The 21,554-nt window shown below is 46.1% G+C and overlaps 1 protein-coding gene across 4 annotated transcripts in view; it reads right to left on the bottom strand.

Moving 5' to 3' along the window:
- The window catches only part of TCOF1 (treacle ribosome biogenesis factor 1), a 48,432-nt gene extending 27,309 nt beyond the window's left edge, over nt 1-21,123 (bottom strand). The window contains exons 1-15 of one of the 4 annotated variants that reach the window (XM_075602081.1): nt 20,919-21,123; nt 17,957-18,009; nt 16,963-17,102; nt 15,573-15,655; nt 13,086-13,284; nt 12,701-12,783; nt 11,804-11,998; nt 10,881-11,117; nt 9,604-9,765; nt 7,819-8,010; nt 6,828-6,986; nt 6,267-6,482; nt 4,953-5,147; nt 3,429-3,626; nt 2,261-2,446 (exon numbers count right to left, since the gene is read on the bottom strand). In XM_075602081.1, the coding sequence (XP_075458196.1) occupies nt 2,261-2,446; nt 3,429-3,626; nt 4,953-5,147; nt 6,267-6,482; nt 6,828-6,986; nt 7,819-8,010; nt 9,604-9,765; nt 10,881-11,117; nt 11,804-11,998; nt 12,701-12,783; nt 13,086-13,284; nt 15,573-15,655; nt 16,963-17,102; nt 17,957-18,009; nt 20,919-21,020 (2,400 nt within the window). In that variant the 5' untranslated portion in view covers nt 21,021-21,123. Of the gene's footprint in view, nt 1-2,260; nt 2,447-3,428; nt 3,627-4,952; nt 5,148-6,266; nt 6,483-6,827; nt 6,987-7,818; nt 8,011-9,603; nt 9,766-10,880; nt 11,118-11,803; nt 11,999-12,700; nt 12,784-13,085; nt 13,285-15,572; nt 15,656-16,962; nt 17,103-17,956; nt 18,010-20,332; nt 20,441-20,918 lie in introns of those variants that run through there. The other 3 variants (XM_075602082.1, XM_075602083.1, XM_075602084.1) reach the window with 3 other exon arrangements.
- Between the last annotated feature and the right edge of the window lie 431 nt (nt 21,124-21,554).

Genomic DNA, 21,554 nt, shown 5'->3' with positions numbered 1-21,554 from the left:
TACTAAGAGGCAAAGAAGGGAATTGACCAAATAAGAGTTTTCACACACAATTGGATTCTCTCTCTGAGATAAATATAGACAGGGCCCGACAAACTGGGCAAAATCCAACTAGCCCCCCCACCCCCAAAAATCAGTCGCCCCCCCAAAACACTTCCTCGCCCCCCCCCCCCCTCACGACACTTACTGCGGTGGGGTCCGGCTACAGGGTCCGAAGGCGTGGTGTGGCTTTCTCCCTCTTCTCTCCTGCAAATTAAAAACTTTTCCCCCTGCAGCTCCAGTTAAAATGGCCGTGTGGCGTCAAAGGACGTCACGTAGTGTGGCTCCGCGCGACATCACGGTGTCCCGTTACCATGGCAACGCGACGTCCATTTAAACTGGAGCTGGAGGGGAAAACTTTTAATTTCCAGAAGACGGAGAAGACCGGGAGACGCAACCGCAGGTAAGCAGTCGACAGCGCCCAAAATTCAGTCGCCCCGGGGCGACCGGGTAAATATAGATGTTTGTCACATATAAACCACGCCTAGAAGCCCCACGCAAGTTTGTCGGGGAACTACAAACCCATTCTCCAGGAAGAAACAAGACTGCAACAGGTCTTCCCTGAAACACCCGTATCATACAGAACCTCAATCTCAAGAAAATGGTGAAGAGAAAAGTATTTAACAGTACAACTGAATGCGGGACAAGACCATGCCAGGACGCAAGATGCAAAACCCGCGCAATGCTCCACACAGCGGGCACAATACAAATACCACACAGGAATCTGGGGTACAAATTCAGAGGAAGGTTCACCTGTTCATCAAGTAATGTCGTGTACCTCATCATGTGCATGAAATGCCCAGGGGGCTGCTACTACATAGGTGAGACAGGACAGAGGCTAAACAAGAGAATGAACCTGCATCGCCACAGCATCACACGCGGAACAAGAGAGACTCCTGTCGGCAAACATTTCTCTGACTCTGGCCATAAGATGAACGATCTGAATGTGGCCATATTCAAAGGTAATCTTAGAACACCGAAAGAGACGGTGGTTGCAGGAATACAAATTTATGTAACTGTTCGGGACACTTAGCGGTTGTCTAAGCCGAGATCGCAGTTTTACGAGTCACTACCCTGACCAGAGAACTCTCTTCCCATGAGTGCTAAAGGCCATGTCTATACATACTGCGCTATATGTATGCACACACAGCTAACTTACACATACTAATGTACAATGTAATACTATCCTATATACCAATAGGGACCACATAGTATCTACACACACTAACAGTAATGCAACACCCTCTTATATTTCTACACCTACCCACACCATTGGTATACACTCCCACTCAACACACCTTTTGTAAAGCGCTGTATACACTGTGGGCGCTTTATAAATTTATATATACACACACGGACCATTTAACACCATAAGTCATAAATTGCATACTGCAAAGGGGGAGGGATAGGCTTCAGTCACAGATATATTATAAGATGCACTGTTTTTAAGTAAAAACCCTGTTTTTAAGTAAAAACCTTCTCTTGCTTTATCCGTTGTATCACCGCCGGAAGAGAAGGCCAGTGTATCTTGAAAGCTCGCACAAATAAAAGCATTTTGTTAGCCACAGAACGGTATCGTCTATTCGTTTTTGATAGATATCTATAGACATATCTACATAGGGGTGTTTTTGAATAGTTTGTAACATGAGAATTTCCATTTATTTTTTTATTTTTACACATTTGTAACTTTTTCACGTAGAAAATAAAGTTGGTCTCCTCACCGCCCTGATCTCTGCTTTGAGATAATAGGCGATACCCGCTATAGATACAATGGTCGTGAGTCATCCAAGTGCGATTCGCACTGTTGCTGTCGAATCGGCGATACCAGTCACTCAAATCAAAAGCAGATATTGCCGACCCAAAAAGACAGCGCCAGGTAATGAGCAGCACACTTTCTGTTCCCAGCTGTACCATAGGCCTGCATTCTAAAAAGTTCGTGCGGGCTAGCGCGTCAATGACAAATAGTTTATCTAGTGCAGACGCGCGCACGGCAGAGCATTGGCGCGGCAGCTGTGTCGAAAGACAAAGAAAATTTGTCTTTTCGAGCAGATACCGTGCCACGTGACACTGTGAGACAATCAGTGAGGCAGGGGAAAAAAAAATAATCTACCCTTGTGACGTCATGGCCACGCCACCTAGTCGCGCGCGTCACCGTTTGGGCAATATACACACAAAATGCTTGCGCCACGTGCAACGTCATGCACGCACTTACTATAATACAGACCTTAGCTGCGGGCTCCTCCTCGCTGTCTGAAGAGTCGCTGCTGTCGGAGCTGTCAGCAGCAGTTGGCTTCACCACTGCCGGGGCTGTGGCCTTGCTCTTCGCTGCTCCGATAATAGATGCTGTGGGCGTCACCGCTGGCTTTGGAGACACTTTTCCTGGTGTCGCTTTCACAGCAACTTGTGCAGCCTTCAAACCCCCAAATCAGAACAAGGAAAGGATTAGAGAAGCAGGTGTAGTAGTAGTACTATACAGTCACTAGGGAACAAACACCAGGCACACCCAAAGGGGTGGCCAACTCCAGTCCTCAAGGGCCACTGACAGGTCAGGTTTTCAGGATATCCCTGCTTCAGCACAGGTGGGTAAGCAGTGCAGTCTTTGACTGAGCCACCTGTACTGAAACAGGGATATCCTGAAATCCTGACCTGTCAATGGACCACCTCAGGGTTAACCCATTCACTGGCAGAGATGTGGGTTAATTATACATTTTACAACACACATTTTACTAGGGGGCAAAAAGGGAATAGACCAAATGAGTTTGTGCAAACAATTGGATTCTCTGATATAGATATATAGCTAGGGGTGTTTTTGAACAGTTAGTAACATGACGATTTCCATTTTTTTATATAGAAAATAAAGTTGGTCTCCTCCCTGTCCTGATCTCTGCTTTGAGATGATAGGCGATACCCGCTATAGATACAATGGTCGTGAGTCATCCAAGTGCGATTCGCACTCTTGCTGTCGAATCGGCGATACCAGTCACTCAAATCAAACGCAGATATTGCCAACCCAAAAAGACAGCGCCAGGTAATGAGCAGCACACTTTCTGCTCCCAGCTGTACCGTAGGCCTGTATCATAAATGCGCATGCGCGCTAGCGATTCAACGACAAATACCCGTTTCCCTATGACAGTGTATCTAGTGCAGACGCGCGCACGGCAGAGAGTGTTGGCGCGGCAGCTGTGTGGAAAGAAATAAATTTGTCTTTTCGAGCAGCTGCCGTGCCACGTGACACTGTGAGCCAATCAGTGAGGCAGGGGGAAAAAAATAAAAAAAATCTACCCTTGTGACGTCAGGGCCACGCCTCCTAGTCGGGCGTCATCGTTTGGCCTATATAGACAAAACGCTTGCGCCACGTGCAACGTCATGCACGCACTTACTATAATACAGACCTTAGCTGCGGGCTCCTCCTCGCTGTCTGAAGAGTCGCTGCTGTCGGAGCTGTCAGCAGCAGTTGGCTTCACCACTGCCGGGCCTGTGATCTTGCTCTTCGCTGCTCCGATACTAGATGCTGTGGGCGTCACCGCTGGCTTTGGAGACACTTTTCTTGGTGTCGCTTTCACAGCAACTTGTGCAGCCGGCGCCGCCTTCTAACCCCCAAATCAGAACAAGGAAAGGATTAGAGAAGCAGGTGTAGTAGTAGTACTATACAGTCACTAGGGAATAAACACCAGGCACACCCAAAGAGCACAGTTTAACCCAGGGGTGGCCAACTCCAGTCCTCAAGGGCCACTGACAGGTCAGGTTTTCAGGATATCCCTGCTTCAGCACAGATGGCTTAATCAGTGGCTCTGTGCTGAAGCAGGGTTATCCTGAAAATCTGAGCAGTCGGTGGGCCTTGAGGACTGAAGTTGCCCAACTCTGGGTTAACCCATCTGCTGGCAGAGATGCGGATCAATACACGTTTTACAACATACATATTTTACTAAGGGGCAAAAAGGGAATACACCAAATAAGAATTTCTGCAAACAATTGGATATGTCCCCGCCTCCCTTATGAGAATAATCCCTTCTTCTAAAGGGATTAGTGAATGCGGGAGTTTTATCGTATGCAAGCCTTTTTCTATATTATAGATCTGGGGGTGTTTTTAAAAAGTATGTAACATAAGTATTTCCATTTTTGTATACATTTTTCACAATATACTTTGATGTTGAAAATCAAGTAGGTCTCCTCCCCGTCCAGATCTCCGCTTTGAGATGGCGCTTTCCAGTCATCATTTTCTACTGTAATACTATAACCGCTATAGTCACAATGGTCGGGAGTCAACCAAGTGTTATTTGCACTCTCCCTACCGAATCGGCGATACCCAACATTCAAGTCAATGGCAGATATTGCCAATCCGGGCGCGTTACTGCACTGATAACTCCCGGTCAATGGGCCTTCCCTCTTTAAAGTGCGATAGCGCCGCCCCGGCTCTACTGCACGGGAAGCCCCCTTGATTTGGGATCTGCACTACTGCACTCATAAAATAAGGCCCATGGTGTATCTGTATCCCATTCACGTCATTGCCTCTTGTAGTGATGAGGTTAATTGTGTAATAAAGATCAGGAAAATGCAGTCACACGTTCTTAAATCACAAACATCTATTAGCCAAGAGTCCAACGTTTCGGCAGGGTTGCACTGCCTTTGTCAAGCCGAGGCCCTCACAGCGCAGTGCAACCCTGCCGAAACATTGGACTTTTTTTGGCCAATAAATATTTGTGTTTAAGAACGTGTGCCTGCATTTCCCTGATCTACAGTCCCCAATCCTTGGACCTGTTGACTCCCGCTGTTTACAGTGCACTGGCAGCCACGTACCCACATCTAACAACCACAGTTTGTGTGCCTGCATCTCCTTACAATACAATTGTGTAATAAAGCCAGAATCCCCACGCCTATAATGTACTCGGGCCTGAGATGCAGGGTCTCTGCCGTACCTGAGCTGCTGGTTCTTCCTCCTCACTGTCGGATGAGTCACTGCTGTCTGAGCTCTCATCTGCTGCTGCTGCCGCCTTTATGTTCACACCAGCGTTGGCAGCACTGTTCGTTTTCCCTTTGGCCGCCTTGACCGGCTGCGCTGCAGTTTCGGCTGTTTGAGCCTTCGTTGCGCCTTTCATGGATGCACTTAATTTCTATTCGTACAAGAGAAGATTAGATATTAAGAACTAATCACATACCAGAGCAGAAACAAGTTAAAAAAAAAAAAAAAAAAAAAACACAAACCAAAATCATCAAGAGCTGAACACACAGAAGACCCAATCCCTCTTAACATAGGCTAATAATTAAGATTTTTTTTTAATAAAGAACACCTTTGTTGGATGCATCTCTAGTAGAGGAGGGTCTACGTGGCACTTAAAGCAGCACCATGGGAACCCAGAGATCACCCTGAGCTGAACAGCGCAGTTTTCAACACCAGCTGGTTCCGGAGATTACCAGTAAAGTTAAAATGGTTTAAATCGCACTATAGTGGAAACAAAATGGCTGCCAAATCTCAGGCCAAAAGGAAGCCTCTTTAAATCCCCTTTACAAGCCAGGAAGTAATACCAGTAACTTCACCTTTAAGTATCTCGATAACCAGGGGCTGCGCAGAACTGAAATTAGCATAGTTGAATTCTGAGGGACCCCGGTTTCCAATCCTGTGCTAAAAATAGTCAGTTTAACATTTTACTACTTGCATTGGTCCTGGAGATTCTTTGCTGGTTGTGATACCATTGAGCGGACCGAATAGAGCCTTCTTGATAGATTTACATTATAGTGGAGTTTTCAAAACCTCAGAGGTCTCTTCTTCAATGACACTACGTTGTCACTTTTGATTAACTTACATTTTAGCTGACCAACATGAATCACAACCTGAAAATAAACTACATGGAGGTAGTGGAAGTTAGATAAAGCTGGGGAGCCATTGCAGAACACTACACATTCATATGACCTCACCAAAGCAGAGTAGTAAGGCAGGATTTGCCAGGCATTATTTTATGCTCTGATACAGTCTTAGGGGCATATTCTAAATCTACTGATGTGGCCAATTGGTCTTTAATAAAATAAATAAATTTGAAATTTTCAGCCGAAAGCGCATATACTGTAGTAATGTAGTATACACCCCATCGTTTTTAGATCACCAGAAGTAATTAGTTAAATTTGCATAAAAGTGAAGTTGTGGCAGAATGCATTATGCCCGATTCAGATGATTTTGATAGAATAATTAAAAACAGAGCAAATAAGTTCTGATTGCTGCACAGACTTTTCTGTACCTTCGTGTAGGGTGATTTGTCGTAGTCAGAAGAGTCGATGGTGTCCGAGCTATCTGATCCTGGTAGCGCTTTGATAACCACAGCCTTGGCTGGAGTGGTTACCCGGCCTTTTGCAGCTTTAACTTGGGAAGCGGTTGGCGTCGCTGTATTCTTAGGGATTGAGGCAGGTGTAGACACTTTGCTCTGCTGCGCTGGAGCAACCTTGGCGTTCTTCACCTAATGACACCATACAGACATGGGGATACAACATGCTGCATAACCGTTCTACAATATCAAGTTAATATCACCAAAGAGAGGAGCATTAAGGGAAGAGAAGGGCAGAAGGCAGACATATAAAATAACTTTTTCTTGAAAGGCTCATCACGGGCAAGTGGCCAACTCCTCAGCCGTTGACTGAGCCACCTGTGCTGAAGCGGGAAGATCCTTAAAACCTGTTGGGGGGGGGGGGTGTCTTTAAGACTGGAGTTAGCCGCCCCGTGACCCAAAAATGAGTAGGAGTTGCATTATGTGTTTTTCTCCCTCAACTGCGGCTTCAAATGCTTTGTTATTCATTAACTGTACCTGCCCTGTGGGTTCCTCTTCGCTATCAGATGAAGCGCTGCTCTCTGTATCGTCAGCCACCTCTGGCTTCTTCACAACGGGTGCTGGAACCACTGCCCGGCCAGCTACAGCCTTTGCTGCTGGTGCTTTAACCGTAGCAGCTTTCTTGGGTGTTGCGACCTTCACAGGGACGGCCGGAATCGCATTGTTGGTGGGGAAAAATAATAAACCAGGCGAGAAATTAGCTTTTAATAGCACAGCCTGACACTCATTGCTGACAGAGAATGATTCGTTTCTTTCATGTGTGTTGAAAATTTTAAAAACACATTCACGTCTCAGAAAGGTCCACAAACATTCCCAGTCATTCAGCATAGAATGTTTTAACACATGTTGGATCCCCTCGTGAAGTGTTCAAATCTAAAAAACACTAGAAAGTTAGCAGGGACAACAATACGGGCCACGAACATCAAATTAAATCACTGCTCTGCTGCAGACACCCTAGATTATACTGCCCTAGGGTACTTTACCCTAGAGGTTGCTTTACCTTAGATTATACTGCCCTAGGGTACTTTACCCTAGATTATACTGCCCTAGGGTACTTTACCCTAGAGGTTGCTTTACCCTAGACTATACTGCCCTAGGGTACTTTACCCTAGATTATACTGCCCTAGGTACTTCATGCTCCAGTCATTGATTTTTTTTTTCCATTGTGAGTGCTCGATCATAGATTTGTATTTTAAGACATATCAGTCATATCATAGGCAGCCTGCTGTCCGTCATGCAATTTCAGGGATTTAGCAATGGCAAACTGGGAGCGTTACAGGCTCGTCTGCTAGACATCCGGCCACTTTTCCTCTTACCCACAAATGGCAATGTAGGGAACACTGTTAGTTAATGGGCCCTGGTGCTTTCGACTGGCTGCACGTGTGGTAGTTTGATTACTGCGTCTTGTGTTTTTAACATGGCCAGACCGGTGACTGGGCCACTCACTGCAATGTGCTATAAGCTATACCTGGGCTACTGGCACCTCCTCCTCACTGTCTGACGAGTCGCTGCTCTCCGAGCCGTCATCCTCTGCTGGGTTTGTTGTAGTAGAAACTTTAGCCTCTAACGTCTCGGTTTTCATCTTGAATGGAGTAGTCCATGTTGACTTACTAAGTGCCGTTCCTGGTGGTGCATGGACCAGCGCTGCCACTGCCTTATGCTGCAAAAGTAATGTAGAAGAACAAACGTGAAAAATCAGACACTAGAGACCAAAGACAAAGTACAGCCACGTCAGACAGGTTTCCCAAGTCGGTCCCCATTCCGCAAACATGGCACCAACAGGTGCCACCCGATAAGACACTTGACAGGCCTATTTATGAGAAATGTGTCTTATGCAATGACATTGCTTGGTATGGGAGGAGGAAGGTAAGCAGTATGCCTGTAAAACCATATGGAAAGTCCGCTAGGGGAATTCAGATCCCTGTTACGTTTCAGTTTAACATCTTTACAACCGGAAATAAAATACATAAATGTTGTGTTATGCGTCCCATCTTTCCCCTAAATGTTTCGGCTGCATTACTCAGCATTTAAAACCAAGCCCTAATAAGAGACGTACAAGGGTAGCAGATCCCTTAGATATAAGATATTTTGAAGTCAAAGCCCCTTGATCTTGGTTGCCATTAGTACACTGCTGTGCAAACACAAAATATTAAAAGGCTATTACAGGTGAAGGAAGTGACAAACTGATGACAAATAAAAGTGCAGCTGTAAGCAACGTGCAGGCAAAGTGGCAACCTGTTCCAAAAACATGTACTGCTCATCCCAACTGAACCTGGAGCCCCATCCTTAAGAAGCCAACAGAGTGCCTTTTGAATGCTGTTTTTTTTTGTACTGTTTAAATGTTTACTGTTGTACTGTACTGTATATTTAAAATCAGCCATTTGGATGGTGACTTAGTTGAAGGTATAGGTAGTCTTCTAAGAAAAAAGGCAGCGGAGGACAGCTTGGAAGAATCCCTATACCTGAAGAAACTTTGAAATGGTTTCTTATCCAAGGTTGAGTGGAGCCGCTGCCCGCCGCTGCTTAAGGCTGCGTCCATAGAAGGAAAAGCAGCACGGAGCCGAGCGGACGCTCCGCGCTGAGCCCCGGCATCCTCAATGAGAATGTCTTGAGGGGGCTCACGCGAGCGTCCGCAGGCGTGCTGAGTTGGATTTTTCAGCCGACAGCCAAAGCTGTTTTTCAGCACGCTGTCGGCTGAAAACATCCAATCAGCGCGAAGCAGCGTCAATGTCACGGCGCCGTGACTTTGTCGGTGCGTCGCGGGCTATTGGCCCAGCGGCGTCACTGCCCGCCTCCCGATCGCGCGCGGTTCAGCACTGCTCCCCCCCCCCTCTATGGACGCAGCCTTAGAAGCTTTTGCTGGGGTCTGCACTTTGCCCTTTGCTGTGGCAGGCGATGGTGCCGCAGGTTTGGGAGTCGGTATCACCATGGGCTTTAATTCACTTTATATTATATTTTCACTGAAGTCACTATTTATGGAAAAGACTGGCTGAACAAAAGGGCCCCGATTCACACACTTTGGGGTTTTGTTCTTTTTCATTTATCACATTAAGAAGTTGGCCGATTATTTTCTCTGTCACTATATCTGTGTATTTATTGTTTTCTTGTTATAATTGAACACTTCATGTGAGTGCACCACCCTAGACCCTTTGTATTTAGTTGAAGGTACCCCAGGAGGGCAGTATTTATGGCATCTTGATCTGCTGTGCTAGAGAAGGCTATGGTTATTCCTGCAATGTCCTGCCTTCTGTACCTGTCCTCCGGGCTCCTCTTCACTCTCAGACTCGCTGCTCTCTGAGCCGCTGCCCGCCGCTGCTATAGAAGCTGGGGTCTGCACTTTGACCTTTGCTATGGCAGGCGATGGTGCTGCAGGTTTGGGAGTCGGTATCAACATCTGCAACCAAAAGAGGTAGACCTAAGAAAGGAGCGATATGCAAGTCACACAAGACAACATGCAGCAGTTTTACAAATCTTCAGAAAGATCACCAGGCTCAGGATTTAAATATACCATTAGTGTTTTTGTGCCAAAGCAGGTTTGGCAACCATAAAGAGGAACAGAAATATCTAGGAGAAAAAAAAAAAAAAAAAAAACTCAGAGCCTCTGAGGAAGCAAATTTATCTTGTGAAACGCGTTGGGCGAGGACTTGGGAGAAACTAGTTAGGCTGGGATTATAGTCCCTGCGCGGCCGCGAACGAGCACACCGCCGCGCGCACTCCTGCAGCCCAAGCGATTTGTGAACTTGGCTTCAGGAGATTGTAGACACGTTGCGGTGGCGGAACCGAGCTGGTTCGCCCTCATTGGCTGAACCAGCTCACGTGCACCGACGTCACGCAGCAGCCGCTTCAACGCGCTACTTTGCCGGCAGCTCCCATAACAAAATACAGCAGAGTGCTTGCCGGGCGCGAGCACGCAGCGACGCCGGCACCATAATCCCAGCCTTAGAGACGCAGTGAGGGAGTGACGTCAGTGCCAACATCAAGACGGGTACACGTGGGAAAAAGGGACTCTACCCAGCAACACACTGATAGGTCAGTCACCAAGTCTTACATTCAATGCAGTAAAGAATTGATACATTGCAAGCATTTTTATAACCATCTTGACTAAAATTTAAAGTTCTATATGTTACATATTGTGCTGTGAGTGCTCAGTTTGTTTTCCCATAAATTCATTGAATCAATGCCTATATTATACACTACAAGCGAGTGCAATACTTCATTTTTCAAAATCACAGAAATTATAATAACTATTAAGACTATTTATTTTTTTTCAACATATTTTTCCGATTTTTTATTTTTTGTGCTGGGTTTCCCCCCCCCCGTTTTCTACAATCAAAATGGACTAAGAAACAATCCCTTCAGCAGCATCTTTTTTCATGGATATAAACAAGTGTTTTTTTAGCGCTATAGATTGTTTTGTATTGTCTGTATATAAAAATATCTAAGCCTTCTAAGGTTATCAACAGGAGATACAGTTCTGTACTGTTCGGTGTAGGTATTGCTCCATATAACTGCACTTTAATTAAATGTTACCTGGTCGTCATCCTCCTCACTACCGGAGGTGTCGCTGCTCTCGGCCGTCGCTGTACATACTGCTCCAGGGACGTCCCCCTTTGTAACGCCGATCTGGGGTGATGTGGGTGCTGCTGCGGTCACAGCCCGAGCTTTAGCCGAGGCTGCAATCTTTGCCGCTTTGGTCTGTGACGCAGTTAGTGCAGTAGTAACCTTAGTAGCAGTTGCGGCTGCTTTGGCCTGTGACGCTGGGGCTTTCTGGAATTGCCAAAAACATGTATCTATGTACCGCCCTGTTATAACTACACGTCAATAGAAACTGAAAAGCTGTATTTTACAATCACATAGTAGTAGTAACTATCTCAGTCTAATACATTGTACATGTAATGAATGAGAACAGTCAGCCTCATTTTAATCTTGCCTGTTTCCGTTACAAGCACCCATAATCATTCTCTAAATCAGGGGAGCGCAAACTTGCCCCGCTGCGCCCCCTTACCTGCTCACCTTGTCTTCGACGTCAAATGACGCCGCCAGGTCACACAACGTCAAATCACAGAAGACAAGGTAAGGGACGTTGCAGAGGCGTCACGGGATCCCCGGCATTTAATGTGAATGCCTTGGGGAAGAGCGCGGGGCCTCTGCAACCGCCGCACCCCCCCTTCAAAAATACTGCCCCCTCCCGTTTGCGCACCCCTGCTCTAAATATCTGTAAATTACATGTATAACCTCTATTTAATGTAACTATGTATTGTCACTATAACACTGTGCCTCGGACATATTTGAAAAACAAGGAGGTAAATGTATTGTTTCCTGGTAAAACATTTTATAAATAAATTCAGCGCTCACACATTTGTATATTTGATTTAGAAACGGAATGAACCTTTGGCGTGAACAGTGCATACAGATAAATTCCGGCAGGTCTCTCGACATGATTGTGTTCTCACCTGCTTGACAGTCTTCGCAATGTCTGCCGAGTCGCTGGTCTTTGAGCTTTCGTTTGCAGCTGGTTTCACAGTAGCTTTGGCTGGGGTCGCAACTTTTCCATTGGATGCTGCTTTGCCCTGAGCCAACTTGCCAGAAGCTGGTGTTGCTGGGGAACTCTTGGCAACTTCAGACTTCCCACCCTTGGCCTTAGGTGCCTTAAATACAAGACATCTGGGTCAGTGTAAAGGAAATACGTGGATTGCAGATAGGATTTAAGATTGCTATACAGTAAAACTAGAGCAGTGTTTTTTCAGTTGAATAAAATACAGCAATATTAAATAATGCACATCAATATGCGATACGTTTAGAACGGAAATCAACATTATTACTAGCCATGATTTTACTGCACTAGAAGAAAAGAAAAAAACTATAAAAAAAAAATAATAAAACACAACTGTACACAATCACTGCTCAATTATGGAAACCGCAAATGTTTTCTACCTGGGAGGTGAAAACAGCTGACAATAAGGACTCTATAACCCAGAGCCAGCAACTTGGGTGCTAGCTTCCTCTATCCACAATCAGCCTACTACAAATCTCTTTCACCTACCGCCACAATATAAACGTAAGTACGGAAAGAAACAATGATCGGTGGGATCAAAGTGACTCGAATCCCAGTGCTTACCCAAGAGTTGACACAAAAGCAGTAGACCACAAAACACACAGGCTCTGCAGTCTTGGGGGGCCCTCTAAAATCCCACGGTGTTGGCCTTCGTATAACCCAATAAAAATCAAGATACGTTTAACCTTCACTGAACACAAAATATGATCAATAGGAAAACGGAGCTAGCTTTACTTAGGTGTATTTGGACAATCAATAACAACGTTATTTGAATATCCCATTCCAGCTCTCTTACCTGTACCACTGTATCCATTTCAGAATCAGAACTGGATGAGTCGTCGCTGCTCTCTGCTAAGCCCAGGTCAGGTTTCAATGTGGCTGCAATAAGGATATGGTAAACACATCAAACCGCCTGCAAGCACGCTGTACCCAAACACATTATCTGTTTTCTAATAACAGATGGCCTGGGCAGGATTAGAACAAATGCAAACTAAGACGGGGGTAAAAGGATGGTCTTACGTTACTTGTTTGACAACATTGGTTAATCACCCGATGTGCAAAGTGATTTAATATTTTGTTTAGTAAAGAAATTGCTCCAAAGCCAAATTTGAGCCAGGTTTCAGAGATCATAGTATGGTGCAACCCCCCACAGAGCCGCTCTGTTTGCAGCTATTTCTCACCTGGCAGTGGGGCAGTCTTAGGAATTGTCTTCTCCTCGTCACTGTCTGATGTCTCGCTGCTCTCTGGCATGACTGCAGCTGGTGCCCGTGTGTGCAGAGCTGCAGCTTTTTCCTGTCTAGGCGTGGAAGTCATTTCTGGCGTGTTTTTTGCTTTAGTCACAGAATTCATGGTTTTTCCAGCTGCGCTGGCTGTTTTTACCTACAACGTTAAAAAATATAAACACATTCCTTCAGATGGCTCCGGCTTTTCATGGAAGACACTGGCACAAGTAAAAAGGTTTACTGCATAGAGTACACACCTAAACGTACAAACATCTGTGCGTGATATATTTAATATACACACAGTTTGTGGATATTGTCAATAAACAGAAGCCAGATCAGTTCGTAATTAACTCAATGCACTTTAGCCTCTGTGATAAACTCCACTATGATGCATAACATTTCAATGACGATTTTAACTTAAAATTGATAAAAAAAAAAAAAAAAGTAAATATTTAGCTTCCTAGTGAGAATGAACTTAAGGTCATACACTCCTTCAATGCCATGATGAGATAACTGCAATGTTCCATCTTAATTTAAAGCCGCAATCCAAGCTGGCAATTAGGATTGTTTTTTTTTTTTAACATATTGAAGTAGGGGGGTCTCTGGAGCTGGACCCCTGAGATACTTACCTCTGTAGTCACTCCACTAGCAGGGATAATAACAGTTTGTTCTTGTATAGCGCTGCTAATTATTTACGTAGAGCTTTACAGAGACATTTTGCAGACACAGTCCCTGCCCCATAGAGCTTACAATCTATGTTTTTTTTTGGTGCCTGATAGGGAGATAAAGTGACTTGCCCAAGGTCACAAGGAGCCCACACCGGGAATTGAACCAGGTTCCTCTGCTTCAAACTCGGTGCCAGTCACTGAGCTGCTCCTTCTCCCTGTGTAACGTTCCTTAAGAGTGTAGAAATAATTGCAATTGTTGAGCAATTCTGAAGAAGTATTTGTCAATATCTTTACTTTACTGACTGAGCCACTCCTTCTGTATGTCAGGAAGCAGAGTGTCCCCCAGAGCTGACATTAATGGGGTTCAGCTCTGGAGACCCCCTGCTTCAAACCTATGTTAAACTGAATACAAAAAAATTAAAAAAGCATGAATTGCTTCTTTAACCCCCCACCCCCCCCCAGAGGAAATGATTATTATTGGTAAAATAAAACCACGAGGCTATGCACCAAATACAAAACATCAGAAGATTAACACAATGTAGGGTATCAGTGTGAGTCAGTGTGAAATGTAGATTTACAAAAATAAAATAAAAAAGCAGAACTGTTTGCTGTGCAGATTTGATAATCTCATGAACACATCTGAGTGTAAAATAAAAACTCCTTCACTGCTTGAAAAACCGAGACATTGCAAATCACGGCTTCGCACATCTAAAAGTCAAATGAGTCCAACAGATTTTAAAATTCTTCACAGGTGCTGAAGGCAAAAAGCTGGATCAAAATGCTTTCATATACACTGCATTATAGCAAAGGCGCTGCAATGCGGCAGCAGCTGCACACCACGGCTCCCCAATCTGCAGGCACAACATCGGCGGCTCAGAACTCCGTTGCCTTCATCCATATCCCACGTGGGAACGAATAAGACGCTTGCAAGAAAAACGCCACTTGACAGCGCTGGCCATAGCAGCTTCGGAGCCTATTCGGCCTCGGATATAGTAGGCGCGCGCGACCGGGCGCATGGCGTTGCACGTGCCTGCTGCAGAGGCGATCCGTGGCCTGTGCAACGTGGAAGAGACGCGACGGGGGAGATGTGCCCGTGACGTCACGCGAGTGGTTCGCACTCATTGGCTGAACCGCGCCCCCGGCCGTCGGGCGACAAAATCAAATCGTTTTGATCAAATCGGCCGCTCTGTTGCACGCTCTATGGCCGTCCTCTTTGGAGGTACACCCTTTTCTTTGCGGCATGTGCAGACTATGGACGCGGCCTTCCCCGTGCTAGAGGAGAGACCGGCTCCAATCACACGAAAAGGGACTCAAGCATTTTCCAGCACGTGAAATATTCTTCTATGGCACGAGAGTCCAAGACGGGTTTAGAAGTATATTTCTTTAGCGGTCCTTTCGTATTCCTACGGCCTTCCCTTTTGGCACCCCAGGGTGCTTCTTGTATTAGTAATAAGAAAGGTTCTGTAATGATCAGGCAGATTTCAACGACTTCACACCTTGAGGATCAAGCTACGCACTTTCTAACCAGTGGTCAAATTGTTATGGTACTAGGGCAGGGGTGGCCAACTCCAGTCCTCAAGTACCACCTGCCAGGTCTTCAGGATATCCCTGCTTCAGCACAGGTGGCTGTCAATGACAGACACTGATTGAGCCACCAGTGCTGAAGCAGGGATACCCTTAAAACCTGACCTGTTGGTGGCCTTTGAGGACTGGAATTGCCCACCCCTGGTACAGCCACTTGAAAAGGTAGATAAGGGTTTCCCGGAAATCACATTACCTTGGCCGCCTGTTTCTCTGCATTCTTCTTGTTCTCGGCGCTTCCTAACTTCGGGGCTCCTTTTGCGGGAATTAACTTGGCAGCTGGAGAAGAGAAATACATTCTAAGCAAAAGCCAAGATGGAACGAGCAAAGCAAGAGGCCGTGGGCTACAGCCAGTTTCAGGCAATGAAACCACAATAACAGCCGTCAAGAGAAAAACAACTCTGAGTCCTGTCTCTTCCTACCACGTGGTGCAAAGTGCAGTGGCAAATATAAAAGGTGGATATTTGTGCATACAGGCAGCAAAACATATAATGGGCAACTGTTCCATTAAAGCAGCGATCCTTCCCCCTCCTCCCAGAATCCTTTACGAGTTTAACTCATTATCTTTCCTCCCGAGCAAGTCCTGCACTTTTAAGAAAAGTTTTTTGTTTTTAATCTCTAGCTTCTGACCATGGTGACCTTTAGGTCGCGCTTATAGTCCCGGCGACGCCATGCTGCGGTCGCTGAAAAAAAATCAATTGAATTGACTTCCAGTAATCGCAACCAAGCAGTCGTGCCGCTCCTACTACAAACGCTCGCGACGGATTCAATGCATTTGTTTTGACGCAACGTCGCTGGGACTATAAGCGAGGCCTTAGACAGCACTGGGCTCTGGCAAGGGCTCCATCTTAACCTCCGAGACACTTCACATTTCAAAAGCTTATATCGCCTGAACCAAGCATCATATTTAGATCAGTGTCTTAAAATAACCAATGAGACAGCAAGAACGTTACATTGTAATCCCATTTTATTTATCTAGTCTCAGAGCTTCTCCAGGCATATAAAGGGTGGGAATATTCCATGTTCATGGCTCTGCGACTATAAACTTCGCCTTATTGAACTCAACCAAAAAATAATTACATAACTACTGTCTTAGGAAGAGAAAAACAAAAACACAACAAACTTTAAAGGAACAATCCAAGCAAGAACATATTTTTTTTTAAACCTAGGTATGAAGCGAGGGGTCTGCGGCACTGAACCCCATTAATTTCATCTCCAGAGAACCCCTGCTTCCAAAGACACTTACCTCTACGGGGGTACTAGTAGCTGCCCCGCCAGCAGGGATCACATAATGGCGGCTTTTCAAAGCTCCCGCGCCCAACGGGCCAGTAAGGAAGCCGTGACTTAATCCGGCGCGGTTTCCTATTGGCCCTCGGTACGCGGTAGCTTAAAACTTGCAGGAGATAGGGGCACCCCCTTTGGAGGTCTGTATCTTGGCAAGCAGGGGGTCCCCGCTGAAATTAATGACGTCCAGCTCCGGAGATCCCCTGCTTCAAACCTATGTTAAATTATCATTTTAATTTTTTATATCGCCCTCATGGATTACTCCTTTAAAGAGGCCGAATCACATAATCTGTCAAACTTGCCTATCGCTGCTCCTCCCTTTCCTTTATCTTCTTCCTCAGAAGTTTCCGAGCTGCTCACCGGGTCCGGCACTCGTGGTTTCTTGATCGCCGTGTCATGATTTGCCTTGCTAGCTTTCCTTTTCTTGCCACTTCCTTGGCGCCTGCAGACGATACGCAAAAGTTATACGATTTTACAGGAAACGTGTGCGCTTCCCATCATGCACTTGGCCATTACATAGTTACTGCATGTCGCGGTTGTTGGCTTATTCCTCCAGTGCTCTCACTACATTTGTTTAAAATGTGCTCTCCCTTTTTTCTTCTCTGCATCTCGCTTCCAATCTCTGGCTCGTACAATACCCTGGGCTCTGTGAACACCGCTAACTCCTTCTGCTTCATTTGCCTTTAGTGTGCTCATGTAGAAATGTGTGGAACGCCTTTATCACCGCTTGCCAGGAACACCTAATCCCAACTCTTCACTGCTTCACTGAAGACCCACTCACCGAGAAATCCCTTCAGTAGCCTCACCCACAAAACCACCACAAATCTTCCACACAGTGGCTATATTGTTTCACGTGCCTCACATTTATAGCATGCAACATGCTTATTTCTCTCCTGTTGCGGCACCAACACATTTCACGCAACAGCTGGCAATGTTCAATTAAATAAAAATGAACGCACCCCTGTAGTGTAAGCGCTTTAGGGTAACAGATTCTCTTCTCAGACATTTGTGCTCCAACCCGAAACTACAATGTATGTGTTGTCCCTTAACTGCATACACTGGTTTGTCCTTAATTCCCAGTACAAGATCAAACTGGGAGTAGTCATTCAGATCCACCTTGCATACCCAACTTTAGAGCCGAGTAGCTGTGAATGAAGATTTCATACGTAAAATGTACAGCTCAGGGCTTACCAGGTCGACCCAAATGTACATAAATGTGGCGGAGTAAATCAGAAGCTCTTAAATGCTGCCATTTCCGGCACCCCGACACGTTTCACTCAAACACCTCTCACTTACTGAGTCCAGTCTGTGTAGATATCCTGCAGCGAAACGCTTTGTGAAGAAAAGGTCTACAGGGAAAAGAAAAAGAAGGCTCTTTAAGTTAAACATACTGTAGATTAACTTGAGAAGGCAAACAGACTTCATGCCTTTCCACCTAAGAGATGAGTGCCCCCATCATGTCATTGTTGCTTCAGTAGTGCCTACAAAACATAACCCATAAGGCTAAGGCCCCAGTGGCCACGGCGGCACGCGCGTCTGACTGCCTGGTGGGGCGTGCACGGGTAAAAGCCGCGATCTGCAGTCTATGTGGAGCGATGGGATGCGCGGGGGATTGGCACTGTGACTGCTATGCAAGTCAATGGCAGTTAATGTCGGATCTGGGAAGGCCGCCAGGAATACACCGCACCGGCAATTTGCGAATCCCAGCTTTGGCACGGAGAACCTACACGCCATCTACAAATCTAAACGTTGACTTCAATATTTTAATATGCAGGGTCTGTTTTGATAACAAATTTCCAAAATTGTGATTATAAAGCAAATACATCGTAAACCTTCCAAACAGCTGTGGACACAGTCTAAAGAATCAAGCACCGTAACAATTAATTTTAATGCATGCAACGTCTCAAACTTCTATTCCAGTACAGGTGTCAGCGAGATATTTATCAATGGATGGTGGTGGCGAGTTTATTAAACCTCCGACATCAAATCGAAAGAGACCTATAGTGGTCTTTTAAACTTGTGTGCATCAATGCAGCAGAACACAAAGTCCTAAATACCATACAAGATAACAGCTGCTAAAGGTTTTGTGTAGTACTGCCACTATACTGTGCACACTGGGGACACAAAAGTGCAAAACCTAGGAGCCAGACAGAATTTCTAGGAGCCTAAAGCTTGTGGAGTGTGAGGTTGTTGAGTATGCTGGTGCCGCTCCTCCGCCTGTTGTGTAGAAGAGTGCGACAGGCTGGCACACCTCGACACTATCATAGGCCACCTCCTACTGGCAATTACTGGCAGAAAGAATGGAGTGACAGAGCACACAATTAAGTGACTGCAGTAACGACTGACCTGTGAGACACCATGGGAAACGGTAAAAACAGGCCCCATGCTGCTTTGTGATCACAAGCGCAAAGCATGATGGGGCGCGGTTTTCCGGTCATGGCGGTGACCGTCTGGTCAGTCATCACTGCAGCTGCACACACAGAATAGCATTGCTCAAAAACGCTAGGCGCCACAAGTTATGTGCACATGATTTCCCCCAAGCCTGGTATACAATAAAACAGATAATTATAGGGTACAGAGCTTTCAAAACTGAATAGGTTTCTTCTTCTGTACAAAAGGGGTAGAAAAATTCAACCCTGGTGCCTGTGTTGCAATGCTGACTGATGTCAGTCACCGCCACATCACAACACGGCAGTGCCGCTTAGTCCAGCGGAGGGGGTGGCAAAGAGAGCATTCCATGACTATGCCCACCTCTGCTCTTATTTCTCAGTGCAGGTAACTTGTTTTGAAAGCTCAATACACTATGATTTCATATACGAAGAACTGAAATGTTGGTCCCTCAAAAAGATATCACAATCTGAAACAAATGGACATTTCTCAATATTATAGGGGACCATGTTAAATGGTTTTGAAGAAAAAGGTGGCACTGTGTGCTCATTTGCATGTAATTTCCCAGAATCCCTTGCTGCAGTGGAAGTGCTGGGTGATAATGGTGAAAAGCAGGGTTGCAGACCTGTCTAAGGCTGCGTCCATAGGCCTGCCCGGTCAGAAGCGATCCCATGGACTGGCAGGCGAGCCAGCGTGCACGATCGGGAGGCGGGGCAGTGACATCGCTGGGCCAATAGCCCTCGACGCACCGACGTCAAAGCGCCGTGACATTGACGCTGCTTTGCTGTGATTGGAGGTTTTCAACCGACAGCGCGCTGAGAAACAGGCTCTGCTGTCGGCTGAAAATTCCAACGCCTGCGAACGCTCGCACAAGCCTCCTCATTGAGGATGTAGGGGCGGAGCACTCGCGCGGCTTCCCCTGCTATGGGCTACGGCCCCGCTGCCTCAGACCACGCGCCCGCACTGCAGACAGGCGGTGCGTGGAGAGGCACTTGACCGCGATCTGCGGTCTGTAGGGAGCGGCGGCCGTGGGGCGTGGTCTGAGCAGAGGGCTGCCGCGGGGGTCTCCCGGGCTGCAGGAGGGACCCCCCACATGGCCTCTGCTGCTCTCCGTGCTACTCCCCCCCCCTCTAGCGAATGGCTGCAATGGGGGTCGGTCTCCCGGGCAGAAGGAGGGTGCTGCTGCCGACTGGAAGGTAAGCAGCTCCCCCCCTCTCCGTGCTGATCCCTCCCTCCGCTGGTCCATCCCTCCTTCAACACACACACACACACTTCCCCCCCTACCTTTTGGAGGTGGGGAAAGCTCTGACAACTCCAGCCCCTGATAGGCTCACCAGCGCACTCGTCACCGCAATTCTCTTGCATCCCCTGCCGGCTGACGCGTCACAGCGCGTAGTGAGCCGTGTAGTGAGGGGGGACTGGGACCGGCTCGGGAGGATACCCCTGCTGGTGAGTAACGAGCGCGCCGCCGGACCAAAGCCTAAGACATGCAAATGAGCATACAGTAATATTTCCATTTGAGATATTATATATATACACACACACACACGATTAAAGTACTATTCAAATATATTATAAGAAATGACCAATGCTGGACAAAAATGGTACTCAATTGGATTACAAGGCATATCAAAAGATAAAGACAAAAGGTAAAATGAGGATGCAATAAAAAATTTGTGAACAACATGTTGAAGATGATATATAATATATATCTCAGCTTTAACATGTTACTGACACACATTATATAAACACACATTATATAAACACACATTATATAAACACACATTATATAAACACACACACACAATTTGTATTATATGTGCCATAATTGCACCACACAGATCTGTCTTCACTACTTTAGTATGTATACCTTCCTACTCTGCAGCTGCAGCTCTCTGGCTGCCTTGTAATATCCAAGATGCAGGAGATGCTGGTGAATGAGGGACAGCAGAGACAACTCTGTGTTCTCCATGCTGTCTCTGCCCCAGGTAGTGCCGGTGAATGGATGTGCTACTCCCCCACACTACCTCTAAACCTCCACTAACCACATGCTTCAGCAGCACTACTTCCGGTGCCTCGTGTGCTCAGGGTATGTTGGGAAATGAAGTTCATTTCCTCCTTGGCCTTTTTTTTTGTACAGTCTTTATTGAAACAGCAACAAAGCAAACATGACTTTCATTCTAGGTGCAGAGTGGGAAGGAAGCACATAGCAAATGTGCAGATATATTGCTTTTCCACTTGTGCAATGATTACTCTGCTGATTGCAGAGGCTAAACAGGGTCTCAAACCCAGTAAAAATAGATGTCTGGAGACCCTCCACAGTAGCCCTATGGGCATGCAATTGTATTTACACATAGAAAGCACAGGCCCTCTAACATTTGCAACATGAAAATAGGTTCCCTTTATTTGCTACGTCACATGCGTGATTGCGTGATATATATATATATATATATATACACACACACACACACACACATAGCTGTATGCTCATCTGCATGTCTTAGGC

Source organism: Ascaphus truei, chromosome 5, assembly GCF_040206685.1.
Source record: "Ascaphus truei isolate aAscTru1 chromosome 5, aAscTru1.hap1, whole genome shotgun sequence".
Classification (NCBI taxonomy): domain Eukaryota; kingdom Metazoa; phylum Chordata; class Amphibia; order Anura; family Ascaphidae; genus Ascaphus; species Ascaphus truei.
This window is presented reverse-complemented; position numbering and strand designations above follow the sequence as displayed.